This window comes from Anomaloglossus baeobatrachus, chromosome 3 (genome assembly GCF_048569485.1).
Source record: "Anomaloglossus baeobatrachus isolate aAnoBae1 chromosome 3, aAnoBae1.hap1, whole genome shotgun sequence".
Taxonomy (NCBI): domain Eukaryota; kingdom Metazoa; phylum Chordata; class Amphibia; order Anura; family Aromobatidae; genus Anomaloglossus; species Anomaloglossus baeobatrachus.
In genome coordinates, this window is record NC_134355.1 from 421,796,084 (window position 1) to 421,809,864 (window position 13,781).

At 41.3% G+C, this 13,781-nt stretch overlaps 1 protein-coding gene across 2 annotated transcripts in view; it reads left to right on the forward strand.

Annotated features, from left to right (window-relative positions):
• The window catches only part of TDRP (testis development related protein), a 230,344-nt gene extending 219,019 nt beyond the window's left edge, over positions 1 to 11,325 (forward strand). For both annotated transcript variants that reach the window (XM_075338467.1, XM_075338466.1), the window contains one exon: positions 9,765 to 11,325. In XM_075338467.1, the coding sequence (XP_075194582.1) occupies positions 9,765 to 10,110 (346 nt within the window). In that variant the 3' untranslated portion in view covers positions 10,111 to 11,325. The remainder of the gene's footprint in view (positions 1 to 9,764) is intronic.
• Positions 11,326 to 13,781: the final 2,456 nt, after the last annotated feature.

The window sequence follows — 13,781 nt, forward strand, 5'->3', positions numbered from 1 at the left end:
TATATATATATATATATATATATATATATATATATATATATACATACACCCTATTTTTCGCTTTATAAGACGCACCCCCAAATTTGGTGAAGGAAAAGAGAATTTTTTTTTTTTTAATGTTAAATGGGGTCCATCTTATAATACCAGTGTCCGTCTAACAAATCATATAGGGTATATGTCCCTCATAGCCCCCCATCCTAAAATTAGCCCCCTTAATCTGGATATGGCCCCCTTATATTGAATATAGCCCCCTTGTGCTGGCACACGTTCCCCTGTGCTGCCTATGGCCCCCTATGGATTGCACACATTCCCTGTGCTGCCTATGGCCCCCTATGGATTGCACACGTCCCTCTGTGCTGCCTATGGCCCCCTATGGATTGCACACGTTCCCCTGTGCTGCCTATGGCCCCCTATGGATTGCACACGTTTCCCTGTGCTGCCTATGGCCCCCTATGGATTGCACACGTTCCCCTGTGCTGCCTATGGCCCCCTATGGATTGCACACATTCCCATGTGCTGCCTATGGCCCTCTATGGATTGCACACATTCCCTGTGCTGCCTATGGCCCTCTATGGATTGCACACGTCCCTCTGTGCTGCCTATGGCCCCCTATGGATTGCACACATTCCCCTGTGCTGCCTATGGCCCCCTATGGATTGCATACGTTCCTGTGCTGCCTATGTCCCCCTATGGATTACACACGTTTCCCTGTGTTAGATATCGCCCCCATGCTGCTGCCCATAGTAAAATAAAACACTCTTTCCTTACCTCCTCCAGCGCTGATCTCCCTCCTGTCTCCCTCCGTGCTTCTGTTCCTCCACTTCCAGGTTCTTGGTGCCGGTCATGTGATCGGCACAGCAGAGTGACTTCATCTCTGCGTGCCTGATCACAGTGAAAGCAGGGACACCGGGGAGAAACGCTGGAGAACGTAAGTAAAGCTTTTTTTATTTTAGGATGAACAGCAGCATGGGGGCCATATCTAATACAGGGGGGGCATGTGCCATCACAGTGGGACGCAGGCTCATATAATATGCACCGCTGCCCCAGCGCGTCACTGCGGTGCGGTTTCAGCACCACGGTGACGGACAGCGGCTGTGCATATTATATGAGCGGGAGCAGGAGATCTAACGCTGCCGCCCACAGCGTTCACCTGCCCCCAGCAGCGCTCCAGAGCGGACCCTGCAGTGTATATATATATATATATATATATATATATATATATATATATATACACCCCCCCCGTATATTTGACTTATAAGACGCACCCCCTAATTTACCCCAAAATTTGGGGGAACAAAAGTGCGTCTTATAAAGCGAAAAATACACTGTATATACAGTGGGTACGGAAAGTATTCAGACCCCTTTAAATTCTTCACTCTTTGTTTCGTTGTAGTCATTTGGTGAATTCAAAAAAGTTCATTTTTTTTTCTCATTAATGTACACTCTGCACTCCATCTTGTCAGAAAATGTGATCTTGCTTGAGATGGTTCTGCTCCTTCATTGGAGTCCAGCTGTGTTTAATTAAACTGATAGAACTTGCTTTGGAAAAGCATACACCTGTCTATATAAGACCCCACAGCTCACATGCATGTCACACCATATGAAAATCATGAGGTCAAAGGAACTGCCCAAGGAGCTCAGAAACAGAATTGTGGCAAGGCACAGATCTGGCCAAGGTTACAGAAGAATTTCTGCAGTACTCAAGGTCCCTAAGATCACAGTGGCCTCCATAATCCTAAAATGGAAGAAGTTTGGGACCGCCAGAACTCTTCCTTAACCTGGACGTCCAGCTAAACTGAGCAATTGTGGGAGAAGAGCCTTGGTGAGAGAGGTAAAGAAGAACCCCAAGATCACTGTGGCTGAGCTCCAAAGATGCAGTAAGGAGATGGGAGAAACTTGCACAAAGTCAACTATCACTGCAGCCCTCCCCCAGTTGGGCCTTTATAGCAGAGTGGCCTCTCCTCAGTGCAAGACATATCAAAGCCCGCATAGAGTTTGCAAAAAAACACATAAAGGATTCCCAGACTATGAGGAATAAGATTCTCTGGTCTGATGAGAGAAAGATAGAACTTTTTAGTGATAATTCTAAGCGGTATGTTTGGAGAAAACCAGGTACCTCATCACAGTGAAACATGGTGGTGGCAGCATCATGCCAGGGGAGTATTTTTCAGCTACAGGGACAGGACAACCGGTTGCAATTGAAGGAAAGATGAATGTGGCCAAGTAAAGAGATATCCTGGAAGAAAACCTCTTCTGGAGTGCTCTGGACCTCAGACTTGGCCGAAGGTTCGCCTTTCAACAAGATAATGACCCTAAGCATAAAGCTAAAATAACAAAGGAGTGGCTTCAGAATAACTCTGTGGCCATTCTTGATAAGCCCAGCTAGAACCCTGACCTAAACCCAATTGAGCATCTCTGGAGAGACCTGAAAATGGCTGTCCACCAACGTTCACCATCCAACCTGACTGGAGAGGATCTGCAAGGAAGAATGGCAGAGGATTCCCAAATTCAGGTGTGAAAAACTTGTTGCATCATTCCCAAGAAGACTCATGGCGGTACTAGCTCAAAAGGGTGCTTCTTCTCAATACTGAGCAAAGGGTCTGAATACTTAGTTATGAACACGTGATATTTCAGTTTTTCTTTTTTATAAAATTTGCTAAAAAAAATTTCTGTCAAGATTGGGTGCAGAGTGTACATTAATGAGAAAAAAAATGAACTTTTTTGAATTTACCAAATGTCTGCAACAAAACAGAGTGACTGAATACTTTTCGTACCCACTGTGTTTTTATTTATATATATATATATATATATATATATATATATATACTAGCTGTACTACCCGGCTTCGCCCGGGTTAATAACCGCTGTTAACAAAATAGAATGTATTAACAAAAATGAATTCTGCACACAAAAACCACAAAACAAATAGAAATGTAATTATTAAATTGTTGCCTATATTAACCAATCAGAGCTCAGATTAATTAACTGTAGCAAAATAGAAGCTAAGCTGTGATTGGTTGCTATTGGCAGCCTGATAAATCTCCAGGCAACAAAAAAGCCCTCCCCCCTGACAGTATACAGTGCCCACAAGTAGTATTCAACCCCCTGCAGATTTAGCAGGTTTGATAAGATGCAAATAAGTTAGAGCCTGCAAACTTCAAACAAGAGCAGGATTTATTAACAGATGCATAATTCTTACAAACCAACAAGTTATGTTGCTCAGTTAAATTTTAATAAATTTTCCACATAAAAGTGTGGGTCAATTATTATTCAACCCCTAGGTTTAATATTTTGTGGAATAACCCTTGTTTGCAATTACAGCTAATAATCGTCTTTTATAAGACCTGATCAGGCCGGCACAGGTCTCTGGAGTTATCTTGGCCCACTCCTCCATGCAGATCTTCTCCAAGTTATCTAGGTTCTTTGGGTGTCTCATGTGGACTTTAATCTTGAGCTCCTTCCACAAGTTTTTAATTGGGTTAAGGTCAGGAGACTGACTAGGCCACTGCAACACCTTGATTTTTTCCCTCTTGAACCAGGCCTTGGTTTTCTTGGCTGTGTGCTTTGGGTCGTTGTCTTGTTGGAAGATGAAATGACGACCCATCTTAAAATCCTTGATGGAGGAGCGGAGGTTCTTGGCCAAAATCTCCAGGTAGGCTGTGCTATCCATTTTCCCATGGATGCGGACCAGATGGCCAGGCCCCTTGGCTGAGAAACAGCCCCACAGCATGATGCTGCCACCACCATGCTTGACTTTAGGCATGGTATTCTTGGGATCGTATGCAGTGCCATCCAGTCTCCAAACGTCACGTGTGTGGTTGGCACCAAAGATCTCGATCTTGGTCTCATCAGACCAGAGAACCTTGAACCAGTCTGTCTCAGAGTCCTCCAAGTGATCATGAGCAAACTGTAGACAAGCCTTGACATGACGCTTTGAAAGTAAAGGTACCTTACGGGCTCGTCTGGAATGGAGACCATTGCGGTGGAGTACATTACTTATGGTATTGACTGAAACCAATGTCCCCACTGCCATGAGATCTTCCCGGAGCTCCTTCCTTGTTGTCCTTGGGTTAGCCTTGACTCTTCGGACAAGCCTGGCCTCGGCACGGGTGGAAACTTTCAAAGGCTGTCCAGGCCGTGGAAGGCTAACAGTAGTTCCATAAGCCTTCCACTTCCGGATGATGCTCCCAACAGTGGAGACAGGTAGGGCCAACTCCTTGGAAAGGGTTTTGTACCCCTTGCCAGCCTTGTGACCCTCCACGATCTTGTCTCTGATGGCCTTGGAATGCTCCTTTGTCTTTCCCATGTTGACCAAGTATGAGTGCTGTTCACAAGTTTGGGGAGGGTCTTAATTAGTCAGAAAAGGCTGGAAAAAGAGATAATTAATCCAAACATGTGAAGCTCATTGTTCTTTGTGCCTGAAATACTTCTTAATACTTTAGGGGAACTAAACAGAATTCTTGTGGTTTGAGGGGTTGAATAATAAATGACCCTCTGAATAAACTTTTCACAATTTAAAAAAAAAATAAAAAAAGAAATAACATTCTTTTTTGCTTCAGTGCATTTCACACTTCCAGGCTGATCTACAGTCCAAATGTCACAATGCCAAGTTAATTCCGAATGTGTAAACCTGCTAAATCTGCAGGGGGTTGAATACTACTTGTAGGCACTGTATATTAGCTCACACATACACATAATAGACAGGTCATGTGACTGACAGCTGCCGTATTTCCTATATGGTACATTTGTTGTGCTTGTAGTTTGGCTGCTTATTAATCAGATTTTTATTTTTTAAGGATAATACCAGACTTGTGTATGTTTTAGGGCGATTATGTGGCGAGGTTGGTGTATGTGGGGTGAAATGTGTGCTGAGGGTGGTATATGTGTTCAAGCACGTGGTAGTGTGTGGCGCATTTTGTGTGTGCGTTCATATCCCAGAATGTGGTGAGTATCCCATGTCGGGGCCCAACCTTAGCAACTGTACGGTATATACTCTTTGGCGCCATCGCTCTCATTCTTTAAGTCCCCCTTGTTCACATCTGGCAGCTGTCAATATGCCCCCAACACTTTTCGTTTCACTTTTCCCCCATTTTGTAGATAGGGGCAAAATTGATTGGTAAATTGGAAAGCGCGGGGTTAAAATTTCGCCTCACAACATAGCACCCGGCGCTGCCCGGGATAGTAACTGTCTCTCTGTTTCTCTCCCATTCTCTGTCTGTCTCCCCCTCTGTATATATCTCTCTGTGTCTCTCTATCTCTTTGTCTCTTTCCCTGTCTATCTCTTTCTCCGCCTGTCTGTCACTTTCCCTGTCTGTCACTTTCCCTGTCTGTCACTTTCCCTCTCTTTCCCTGTCTGTCTCTTTCCCTCTCTTTCCCTGTCTGTCTCTTTCCCTGTCAGTCTGTCTCTTTCCCTGTCAGTCTGTCTCTTTGTCTGTGTCTGTCTCTTTGTGTCTGCCTCTTTCCCTGTCTGTGTCTGTCTCTTTCCCTGGCTGCATTGTGACACACCAACATTCCATATAAGGGCGTGGCTGCGCATTCGTCTGAAGTTCTTGCTGCACAGTGGCTCCCAGCTCTATTCGCTTTAATGGAGGCAGGTTTTTTGGCGAATAACTAAAGCGCGGGTTTAAAATTTCCCCTCGAAACATAGCCTATGACGCTCTCGGGGTCCATACGTGTGAGTCTGCAAAATTTTGTGGCTGTAGCTGCGACGGTGCAGATGCCAATCCCGGACATACACACACACACACACATACACACACACACACATTCAGCTTTATATATTAGATAATATCTTTAAAAATATATTTTTATTTTAAATATATTCATTTGAATTTGGTATAGTCAGAATCGTACCCATAGCATAAACATAACATATCACTTGTCTCACATGAATTAATGTCGACTGAAAAGTGAATCAGATAATAAAAAAAAACAAATACTTTGTATTATATTGGTAAAAATCTCAGCTATAAAAATGTCACATTAGTTTACTTGTCTGGTAAAGGCTGCAAAAAGAAAAAAAAACAACAATAATCTCAGAATGGCATTTTTTCATTCACCACCTACCAAACACTGGAATAGAAACAAATCACATGACATGCTCCTTAAAATGGTACCAATCAACATCACTTATACCACAAAAAAGCAAACCCTTTCTATGTTGATAGAAAAAATAAAGTTATGGCTCACAGACTATACTACTTTTATTTTTTAATTTACTTTATTGCATCAGTACCCTGTTTTTCCAAAAATAAGACACTGTCTTATACTTTTTTGCCCCCAAAAAAAGAAAAAAAAAGCACTAGGGCTTATTTTTAGAGGAGGTCTTATTCTTGGAGAAATATGGTTGGGGTAAGTTTACCCCCCCAAGATAGCAGACACCCCACTTCTCAGGAGACTCATACTTACCAGTCCCGGACGTTTGCGTGGCTACCAGGTCCTCGTGTGATCTCTGGTGGGTGCTCCCCACAGGTACGCTGCACGCCGTCCTCCCCTGCTTTTGGCCGACACACTCACACACATCATACACACACACAGACTCCTAGACTTACTCATCACATCTAGCGTTACAGAATGCTTCCGTCTGCAGGGAACGATGGGAGGAAGTCACGTGCCCGCAGGTCCTGTAAGCAAGCATTGCAACAGGTTCTTGCGCTCCACCGCACAGCCTTTCAGTATTCTGCCGGCGAGAAGAAATTGGTGTTGCTGGATGTGTTGAGTGTGTGTGTGATCTGATATGTGTGAGATCCGATGTTTGCGTGTGTGATCCGATGTTTGTGTGTGTGTGTGATCCTATGTTTGTGTGTGTGATCCAATATTTGTGTGTGTGATCCGATGTTTGTGTGTGTGATCTGTTTGCGTGTGTGAGATCGGATGTGTGCGGGTGCGTGATCACTGCAGGTCCTCTGCTCGGCATCTCGTGAGATTGATTGCGGGGCGCCCACTATATATAATGAAGTGTTCTGCAGTATTCTTTAACTTTTTTATCTGCATGGACACTTCATTATTGAACTGCGACTAGGGCTTATTTTTGGGGGAGGGCTTATATTTAAGCCTTGCTCCGAAAATGCTGAAAATCCCTGTTAGGGCTTCTTTTTGGAAAAACACGGTATTATACATTTTGTATCCCCAAACAGAGGCTCATTTGTTGACTGAAAAATGAAAGCACTATGGCTCTTTTAGCACAGTAATGAATATACAAGAAATTGCCGTCCTCAGGACCCAAAATAGCTGCATCTTTAAAGGCATAGGCACACAACGTTTTTTGAGATTTATTTTTTTTAGAGCAGTTTTGCTCCAAAAAAAAAAGCTTGAAAGAATGCAAAAAAAAATCTTCAAAGACTCATCCTATTCATTTTTATTTAAAGCCACTTTCCTGTTCATGTTTTCAGGTTTGTGTGATTTTTTTTTTTTTTTTTTTTTTTCTGCTTCAGGTTTTTAAAAATGTCTTCTGGGTAAAAAAGTGCGTGTCACATCTTTGAAGCCACTTCTGATGAAATTTGCTCAAATATAAGTACTGTCCAATCAAAAGTGGTTCAGGAAACAAAAAAGTCCTCAAAAACTTCCCGAAGAAGGATCATTTCCTGAAATGGTTTCCACTAGAAAACTCATTGATATTGACCTACTCAAAAAAAGCTCTATGTGCACACACCACAAGGATATGTGTACGCAATGATTTTTTTAGGCGAGTCTGCTCCAAAGGTCGCCTAAAAACTCCATTACTAAACTCTAAAAAGAAGGAACGTGTGCAGCGCCATGTTAAAATGACTTTCTGTTCAGTCTTTTGAGAGTCTTTTTACAATACAAATCAATAAGAAGGCTTAAAAAACACTAGGGCATCTTTTATAATGTTTTGTTAGTTTTGGGGTTTTTTTTGCTTTAAAAAGCGATAGCAGTTTTATCATTGTTCAATGGACTTAAATAGAAAGTCCAGAAAATGGAAGAAAAAAAAGTACACCAACAAACTCTTGGAAAACCCTCAAAAAATAAGCTGGGCGATAAAACCATTGAAAAAGGGCTCAGGAAATGACCAAGATATGCTAAAAAAGACATGTGAAGAAAAAACTCTGACATTTCATAGTCTTCCTTCTGGGCACATACCTTTTAAGGAGTGAAGTATGAAATGTATGACATGAGCAACACCTTGTTTTTCTGACTTATAAATTGGCTGATATTGTGCTTGTCTAATGTTTTTAAGGTACGCTGCACATATGCTTTGAGGTCACAGGTTTAGAAATCAGGAGTTAATATGTCGTGTAACAAAAAAAGCTAAACCTGAAAAACATTGTATCCCTATAGTTAAATCAAACCAATATTCGAGTGGTCACAATGAAAGCTGCTTTTTGCACTTTATCTGCCTGGTAATGATATAGTAGCACAACATGGTCACCAGTTGTTTCCTTTAAGCTACAGTCATACATTATAGTGCTGCCCGTTTATTTCTCTGACAGCACACAGAACCTTAAAATTTCATTGAGCCATTTATACATCAGTTTTAAAAACGCATCCATCTGTTCGATCTGTGAAGCTTAGAGCAGGTCCTATGTCCTATGTCCTATCTGTTTGATTACTAGGATGTGTCACTTATTAGATTATATTTTGTATTTTCAACACACTGAGTGTGTTATGAGCAGGAGATTATCGCTGCTTGACTAAAGGCCCAGTCACACACAACGACTTACCAGCGATCCCAACAACGATACGACCTGATAAGGGTCGCTGGGAGGTCGCTGGTGAGATGTCACACAGTCAGACCTTACCAACGACGCAGTAACGATGAGCGACCTGTATAACGATCTCGGCGGGCGTTGGGACCTGTTAGGAGGTCGTTGGTAGGCGTCAAACACAGCAATGCGTCCTGCCCAGCAGGACATCACCTTTGACAAAAATGGTCCGGACCATTCGGCAACGACTAGCGATCTCACAGCAGGGGCCTGATCGCTGGTAGGTGTCACACATAACGAGATCACTGGCGAGATCGTTGCTACATCACAGAAACTGTGACTCAGCAACAATCTCGTTAGCGATCTCGTTGTGTGTGATGGGGCCTTTAGTCTCACATGCAGGCCTTTCAGGTAAATCTGTATAACTCCAGCTTCACCAATGATTAGCAGCTTGCTGACAATTCACAGTGTACATAGGAAGCTGCCAGTCAGGGGAGTGTGCGGTATTATACACAGTCCAGAAGTCTTAGCTTTCCTACATGTACACCAGACAAAACAGGGATTCTATCAAACTACACCAAGCAGTCTCATAAGCGATGCATTCCTAGAATCAGGGTCTCTGTCTCTATATTATGCTGCTATCAGATTTCATAGTAAAAACCTGTTGACAGATTGCCTTTAACTTAGAAATTGGTAAAAGGCAATGGATAAAAATAAAATTCAGACAGCCTACCTGCTTCAGTGAGAAAAAAAACTTATGAGAAAAAAATAAGCAACTAACTAGGATGACACCTAATAAAATAATCAGTCCTTTTCTCTTGGCTTGTAAAACACACACAGATGTGTGAATATAGCCTTACAAAATGATCGCTATGTGTGATCAATCTGGATGCTTATATGTATAAGCATGATTCTAAATTATCAAAGAGCAGAATAACAGAAGGTTGGTGGTTTAGTGGGTGTAAATCAGCATTCGGGTTCTGTTTCATTTCCATATTAATAAACATGTCTTCATGTGACACCATCACTAAATGCTGTTGATTTTGCACAAATGAGTTTACCCTTGGTTTTCTCCACCTTGTCTTTTCTCATCATATGTAGAGCTTCCGTGAAGACAAAAGATGAAGTAAAAACTGAGAAGAAATCTGGCTTTTGGGACAGTTTGGCAATTAAACAAAATATTCAGCCAAAAAAAGCTGATGAGATCGAAGGTTGGGAGCCCCCACAAATTATGGTTGAAGACCCCCCATCCTTTCAAGACGACCCTTTAGATGACAACCATTCTTGGCAAGGCTGGGAAGAAGAAGGCAAAGGATCATCTAAGTATACAAATTTGGCAAGTTCTGGAAACAGTTCTCGGTGGAGTATTAAATCAGCTGGCAAACTAGTTAGTATTAGACGGCGAAGCAAAGGCAACCTCACTGAAAATTGGGAAGAATTAGAATGACATCACTCGAAATCTTGTAATATGCAATATCTTTCCACAGGTTTCATGGATTTCATGTCATTTTATACCAAAATATCCGAAGTATTGTATACCTATGTACTTTTATATTTAAAGGAGTCCTTTGAGAATAAATTTGCACTCGTAACCTGTTTTTTTTATATTAGAACTTAGTGTAAAATGGCTCACTTTTCTTTCAAAAGAAAAAAACCCACCTGTGAAAATGTTAGGGTGGCCGTGATTGTGCCTACATAACACTTCGATAACTGAAATGAAAGTTGGTGTTACCAAAAACAGTAATTCCGTAGAGAATGTATACACTGGTTGTAATTTAAGATTGCCTTAAACTGTTCCAGTAAGAGGTATCTTCCTTGCACAATATACTGTCAAGTGCCTGTATTTCACCTTGATAATGTATTTGAGATACACAGCTTAATTTATTGATAAATTAATTTACGTTTTTTGTTTCTTTTTGATGTCTTTTTTTCTTTTTGGCATTTTAGTTTTAGAAAAGAGATACATAGAAGAGATGTGTTTTGCTTAACATTTTATTACATTCGATTTTATCCATCTAGTAGAGTACACAACGTACTTTACATATGACCAGTATATTATGTCTGGTTGTATAATATCTATATAGAGGTGCCCCTTTAAGCCGGTATTTATACCATTGTGATACTACTGGACCCAGCATGCTTGACTATTCAGTGAATTGTGTTTGAGATCATTGAATTTACCATTTTTAAGTTCCGTACAGAGGAAAGATTTTTCCTTCTTTTCTCTGCTGGGATCTGCTGGAGCTTAAAAATATAACTGTGAACGAACCTTTCAGACGGTCAGATCGTAATTGGAATTCTATAGCCGCTGTAGAGTCGCAGGCTTTCTACCTCTGCTGTAGACCAAAAAAATAGGGTTTTCTTGTTATTGCCTAGAAGAGGTCATTTTAAAAAGCTATTGCATGTTAGACTCATTTTTGTTTAGATGATATTTTTGTATATATAGGAAGTCAAATGTGCTTTAATGAGTATTGTATTGTCATCCTTGCCTGTTGTAGATATGCATGGTTAATAGCGAAGACTTTACCAAGGTGAAATGACTCAGACCGACGGCTTCAGTCAGTCTCTCCATGCAAAGTAGTATCTGTTCTGTATGTTTGGTGCATTGTTTTGTCATTGTTTTTGTTTAAGTAACTGAAGAATATTCTTTGTATTTTTTCATCTTTAATAAAGAATTCAGTTGTATCCTCATCATTGGTGGTGATTTACTTATCCACAATACTATTATCAATGGAGTAAATACACTCCCTGACAGACGTTCTGTCACTTATCCATGTTATGTAAATAAAAGCTTATAACCTGACTTTAAATTCATCCATTGGTTTTATAGATTACTCTTTTGAAAGCTGAAACCCTCCCAAATTTGGTTTAGGTTATGAAAATAAAGTTGCTGCAAAGCTGAAATAGTGATCATTTAATGAACACAGAAAGGTCAGATTTTGGCAAGACAAACGTTTTGTCGCCTTGTCATATAATGCACCCAATCCTAATTTACATCCTCACCTGTGCTCACTAAATGATTGGTTAATTAGTGGGTGTGTATAAAAAGAAACCCAGCACCCCAGACCCTCACTTGAACTGTAACTTGACCTCTGACAACATGCCAAAAATCCACCCTGTGACTAAAGTCTTGATTATCAAGAGGCTGAAGACCAGATCCACTGGCACCTTTAATGTGTCTCAGCGTCAAGTAGAAAGAATTAAAAAAAGATGAAGAGACTGGTGATGTTTTTGACAAGCCCAGGTCCGGCAGACCCCACAAGACAACTGCTCAGGAGGAACGCTTGTTGGTTAGAAAATCCAAAGCCAGCCCCTCTTCCATTGCAGCAGACCTCCAACAGGCCTGGTCACCTCAAGTCAACTAGAACAGTTTGTAGGATTCTGTCTCCAAATGCCCTCCATGGTCGAATCAGTGCCTAGAAGCCAGCACTAAACAAAAGGCAATTAAAAAACCATGTAGCATTTGCCAAGTCCCACAGCCTGCTAAACAGATGAACGCTGGAAAAGTGGCAAAAGGTGGATTTTTCTGATGAATCTTCAGTTGAATTAAACCACAGCCACCGCGAATACTGCAGGAGACCTACTGGAGCCCGTATGGATCCAAAATACACCCAGAAAACAGTTAAGTTTGGTGGTGGAAAGATCATGGTCTTGGGTTACATTCAGTATGGGGGTGTGCGAAACATTTGCAAGGTGGAAGGCAATATCAATAGCCTAAAATATCAAGAAGTATTAGCTACCTCGTACATTCCCAATCATAAAAGGGGTCAAATTCTGCAGCAGGATGGTGCTCCATCTCATACATCCATCTCTACAACAAAGTTCCTCCTGGCAAAGAAGGTCAAGGTGCTCAAGGACTGGCCAGCCCAGTCACCAGACATGAACATCATTGAGCATGTTTGGGGTAGGATGAAAGAGGAAGCTTGGAAGACAAAACCAAAGAATCTAGATAAACTCTGGGAGGCATGTAAGGGCTCATGCGCACGTTGTGTACTTACATGCATTTACGCTGCGTATTGCACTGCAGCGTAAATGCATGCGTCCTGCATCCCCTGCACAATCTATGTAGATTGTGCATGATACGTGTGCACGTTGCTTTTTGAATGCAGCGATTTGGGTGCTAACATTTTGACCCAAATCCATGTGTTCAGAAAAGCAGCATGTCAATTATTCCGTGCGCTTTGGATGCAGCTTCCACTCTGTCTATGATGGGGGCAGCAGCCATAGCGCATGAAATCAGCTTTTTTCTACAAAATAAACTGCATCCATTATGCAGTGTTTCTGCAGCGATTTGAAGCGCACATATGCTGTCAAATCGCTACAGAATATTCAGCAGGTATGTGCACATGAGCCCTAAGACTGCATTCTTTGCTATTCCTGATGACTTCATCAATAAATTGTATGAATCATTGTTGAACCGCGTGGATGCAGTCCTTCAAGCTCATGGAAGTCACATAAAATATTAAATATGGCTCTAATAGCACCACAACGTCATTCACCAATGTTATGCAACATATCTTTGTATTAGAAGTTAATTATTTGTTTGAATTTCACATTACTTTCTGTGGGTGACAAAAGTTTTGTCTTGCCAAAATCTGACCTTTCTGGGTTCATTAAATGATCAATATGTCAGCTTTGTAGCAACTTTATTTCAATAACCTAAACCACATTTGGGAGGGTTTCAGCTTTCAAAAGAGTAATTTAGAAAACCAATGGATGAATTTAAAGTCAAGTTATAAGCTTTTATTTACATAGCATGGATAAGCGACAGAACTTCTGTCAGGGACTGTAGAGATTAAAACACACATTCTTTTGTATAAACTCCTTAGAAACTTTGAAAAGACATTCTTGCTGCGCGATGGGGTTTTATACCTTTTAAGTGGGACTGCATATATAAATGGGGTTGTCCAGGACGGAAGTATTGGTTATCTATCGATGGGCTAGGTCATCGGCATGGGATTGGTAGGGAACTGACATCCAGCACCTCCACCAATAAACTGAAATCTGGGAATAGCCAGAATAAACTGATGTGCCAAGCAGAGCACATTAATTATTGTCTGCTACTGAGTACTGCACTTTATCTACCATTCAAAAGAAAATACTGTGAATGTGAGACAA